Consider the following 4,573-nt stretch of genomic DNA (forward strand, 5'->3'; position numbering starts at 1 on the left):
AAAGAAAAAAGCTGGAAAATAAGCACTTGGCTTTCCATGATGAAACAGTTAAAGCATATGGAAGGAGCATGTATTAGAATCAAAACATCACATTTTGTTGTGCAGGTTGGGTCCAGATGTGATTCCAGATGTTAGCTCATTGGACTTACTTTACGCAAATAACACTAGAGTCCAAATCCATTTCTTGAAAATATGATTTCTCTGACCTGCTTTCTGTTATGCAGTTTTGCTTCATTTGTCTCATTTACATTAGCTGTTACATTCTTCTTAGCCTTGGGCTGAAGATGTGGAACCATCTAACAGGGGAAGCTGGTTGCTGTTGTTGGATTTTGTTTTGTTTTGTTTCTGAGCTGCCGTACATAATTATCCACTTAGTTTTGGTTTGAAGGATAAAAGCTTAACAATATTTTTTTCCCCCAAAATACTTTCTTAAGAAAATAATTTTTGTAGCTTTTTTTTTGCATAATCATAGCTTGGACATAATCTTGATCGCCGTCATGGTTTTCAAAACAAAGAGATTTAAGGACCTCAAATGTGTGCCATCATCAGCAATTACAGTACCCAAATAAATACAGTCCACTGCCCATGCAATGAAAAAGTAAAATATAATCATTTACCAATTGTCACCTAAATTTGCCCATAGGCTTATTGATAATAAAGTCATCAATTTTTTTCAGTGGTTGGCGTTATATATCAGTTTTGGAACATGCCCCAATAGCCTGAATCACCCACAAAGGTTAAACAAGAACTGCTTAATGACTAGATCAGGGGTAGGCAACCTTGGCTCTTTTATGACTCATGGACTTCAACTCCCAGAATACCTGAGCCAGCCATGCTGAATGGGATTTGCAGAGTCTGAAATGGCGTATTTTTAACACTGCCACAAAGTCACATTGTAAATATTCCCTGCCACATAGATACACTTATTGATTGAGCAATACCTTTTTGCATTGACTTTGCCCATCTCAGGAAATCCAATCAAGGCCTACTCCAGGCCCCTTCTATGAAACACTGACATCTAGTAGGACCTAGGACAGAGGTAGGCAACCTTGGCTCTTTTATGACTCGTGGACTTCAACTCCCAGAATTCCTGAGCCAGCATGGCTGGCTCAGGAATTCTGGCAGTTGAGGTCCACATGGCTGGCTCAGGAATTCTGGCAGTTGAGGTCCACAAATCATAAAAGAGCCAAGGTTGCCTACCCCTGGGTTAGATTGACAAAAGAAGCTAATTTGAAATGAAATCTGCTACATTATAGCCTCAGTTGGATGTGAACCTAGATAAAGCAGTTAGTTCTTAAGGCATCTCAAATATTAACGAAATAGCTGCTGACAGGTTGAAAAATGACAATTAGTGTGTAACTCTGAGAAAAGAGGAAATCCACATGCTACTTGGAGAGAGAGATTCTGCTTGAAGATGCTGAATTTGACATTTTGTTCATTAGTTTCAGGCATCAGAAGAACTTCAGTTGGAGCATGCATGATCAACAACAGCAACTTGACAAGTCTTGTGCTTTCAAATTAAATTACAGTCAAAATATTTTTAGGAGTTTTGAAAGGTTTATTTCACCTAACTTCGTGTGCTCTTGCATCTTTATTATTCAGTATACAAGATTTACCTTTCTTCTTTTTTAAAAAAAAGAATGTTTCACAAAGGCACAGCATAAAGTTCTTACCAAACTTCCTTGAAAGACATTTATCTTGTTAATCTTTTGCACAGTTCTGAATCGATTAAAAATACAGTAACAGTGGTTTTATCCATTTGGTAAACCACTTCTGAATGTATGTAAAGGCAGAAGAATAAAACCCAATAATCTCAGGCAACACAGAGTTAAACCAGTTCTTCTATATGCAAACCAGAAGAGGCTTCACTTCAGAAGGCTACAGCTACAATTTTGCAGACAACTAAGATGGCCTCAAATCCCACTGACTTCCATGTGGCTTCCATGTTTTCAGACAAGAGTAGAGGTCACTTTGCTAATGCAAAGTGCTAACTGTAGCCTCTTAAGGATTTTATACAAGATCCAACAGGATGGCGTCATTGGCCGTTTCATCCGTTTTCTACAAATGAACAAAGTGAGGCAAGCACACACATATACAAAAATCAAAGGACTCGCACTGGAAACTTGCCAGCACAACATCAATTTCTGCTAATTTCACTTTTTCAGCTCCTCCTGAACTGGCTCTAGAAAGTTCCCCAACCATCCAGGGTAGATTTGGAGATTATATGAAGGGCTGTAAAAGGGAAAATAATTTGCCCTTCTTTCCCTTTCCTCCAGTCGTCAATGGAAGGAAAGAACTGCTCTTTTCTCATTAGCTCTTAAAAAAAAAAAGTCAAGGTCTAAACAACCCTACTAGTGCTTGGCTAACATCTGTATAAATGAAGCCAAAAATTTACCTGGCTTAGGTGTCTGAATTGGGGTGCCCAGCATGATTAACATTTGGTCTTTGCTCACCCTAGTAGGAACAACTCATTTCTAGTTAGGATGTTGAGTGAGAATGTCTCTGCATCTGCAAAGGTTATAGAGGGATAAGATCAACATTGTCTATAAGTGTTCCACATTCTGGCTGTGGGATCATGGAGCCCTGTGGGTATGCTACATCTGTTACTAGATCCCGTCTTCTAATAGTGATTTCTCCTATCCAAGGTTCCCACTCAGGAAAAATAAATAAATTAGGGTATGAGCCTCATCATTTCTCTCTGCTCCCTAAAAGGCACTGTCTTCTGTTGTTGCACTGTCTTCTGTTGTTCTTATCAAAGCATCTGCCCAATCAGAGAAGTCTATTTGCAAATTACCATACTTTTTTTAAAAAAACTTGGCACCTAATTTCTTTACTGAATACAAATCAACCACAAATACTGCCATAACACCTTCAAAACATGTCCTGCAATATATACACACACTATATATATATATAGTGTGGAAGGAATATTTGAAAATGTTGGCCCTCATATTTCTAGTAAATTGGAGTCCACTTTATTTAGAATATTGCAGATTGGTTTGTATCCATCTTTGTCAGACATAAATGTTGCACAGTCAATCCGAAAAATGCTTTACATTTAGCGATTTTTTTTTCAAGATTTAGACTGTGTTGGTTGGTTGCATTTAAGACAACAGAATATGATAAATACCGTATATACAAGTTTTGAAGCAACAAAATAACAACCCATTCATGATACAAACGGCTGAAAAAAAATACAGAACTTTCTTTGATTCCCTTCATACAAAATAAATTGCCCAATTTGTCTACACAGTAGAAGTTGAAGAGGCAAAGTTTATCTATCTCCAGATATATTCATATGCTGAAAACATATATACAAGTACAGATCTAATTAGGGCATGATTGATCCCATTAAAATCTCAACCAGCATCTTTCTGAATGTTTTAAATCCAGAGGTTGAAGCTTAACATTCCAATGGTTGGGTGTCACCAGCTCCTGTATACAAGCATTCACATGCGAAGATATGTTAATGCATGTGGACACAATAAACACATTGAACTCATTGCATTTTTTTCAAGAACAACCATTTTCCCCAAAAGTCACTGCTGCTCAGGGAGTCATCGTTTTGAAATAATATATTGATGAGAACTGACAATCTTCTGTGATCACCCGTACAGCTTTTCGGGTTTAAAAGCAACATCTTCCATCTCGCTAAAGCTTTTGCCATTTAAATGTTCACTGGTGCAGTCATGGTTAAAACTGAAGCTTTGGCCATCAGTGAAGGAGGAAGAAACTGTATAAGAAGCTGACCGGAGACCATCGGAGTGGGCAAAACTGTGTTCAAACTGGATCCTGTACTGATTCCAGTGCCTCCGTAGGACAGACTGGACCTATTTTAGAAAAAAATAAAAAATAAAATAACCGATAGAAGTTAAAGGGGGAAAAAATGGGGGCTTGTTTTCTTCCTCTTCTGCTCTGGATCAACAATTGCATATTGTTGGTCAAGACTCAAGTCTACTGAGCTTTTTTCCAGTGAGATAGAAAGAACACAGCACTGAGCAACTAATGTATATAAAGGAAAGAAGAGATAAGTCAAGGTATAAGGTATAAGGAGAAAAACATATACATGTTGCATTTCTAGAGGGTTCATTTGGTCATCTGAGTAATTTAACGCTATACAAATTGTGGTGTAAGCTTTCTTTAATAGCATTAATAACTATTAAATACTCATTGATATTTCTATTTCCACAGCACTGAGAACTGAATTCTGTAAGGTGGGTTACTCTCCTTGAGAACTTTATGGCACCAAATGTACCCCAAATAACATTAACCGAATTTTAGTTCATCCCAGCTCTTTCTGTAGTAACCAAAAGAGCCTTTGATTTAGGTGTTTACAGACACAGAAATGTGCATGCAATGACTGTCGTTTCAAATTTTTATTTATTTATTTATTTATTTTATTAAATTTATATCCCGCCCTTCTCCTTGCGGACTCAGGGCGGCTAACAATCAGATAAAATACATAAATAACATTACAATTTAAAATTAATTAAAAAGGAAATATTTAAATTTAATCTAATTAAAATATAATTAAAACCCCTCTAAAAGTTTCCCCTAGGCCAGTCCCGCAAGC

General features: G+C 37.1%; 1 protein-coding gene across 1 annotated transcript in view; it reads right to left on the reverse strand.

Moving 5' to 3' along the window:
• Positions 1-3,515: 3,515 nt before the first annotated feature.
• Positions 3,516-4,573, reverse strand: part of LOC107290859 (calcitonin gene-related peptide type 1 receptor) — a 6,128-nt gene continuing 5,070 nt past the window's right edge. The window contains exon 3 of the mRNA XM_015819792.1: positions 3,516-3,830. Coding sequence (XP_015675278.1) covers positions 3,606-3,830 — 225 coding nt within the window. The 3' untranslated portion in view covers positions 3,516-3,605. The remainder of the gene's footprint in view (positions 3,831-4,573) is intronic.

Source organism: Protobothrops mucrosquamatus, unplaced genomic scaffold, assembly GCF_001527695.2.
Source record: "Protobothrops mucrosquamatus isolate PMUCROS unplaced genomic scaffold, P.Mucros_1.0 scaffold986, whole genome shotgun sequence".
Taxonomy (NCBI): domain Eukaryota; kingdom Metazoa; phylum Chordata; class Lepidosauria; order Squamata; family Viperidae; genus Protobothrops; species Protobothrops mucrosquamatus.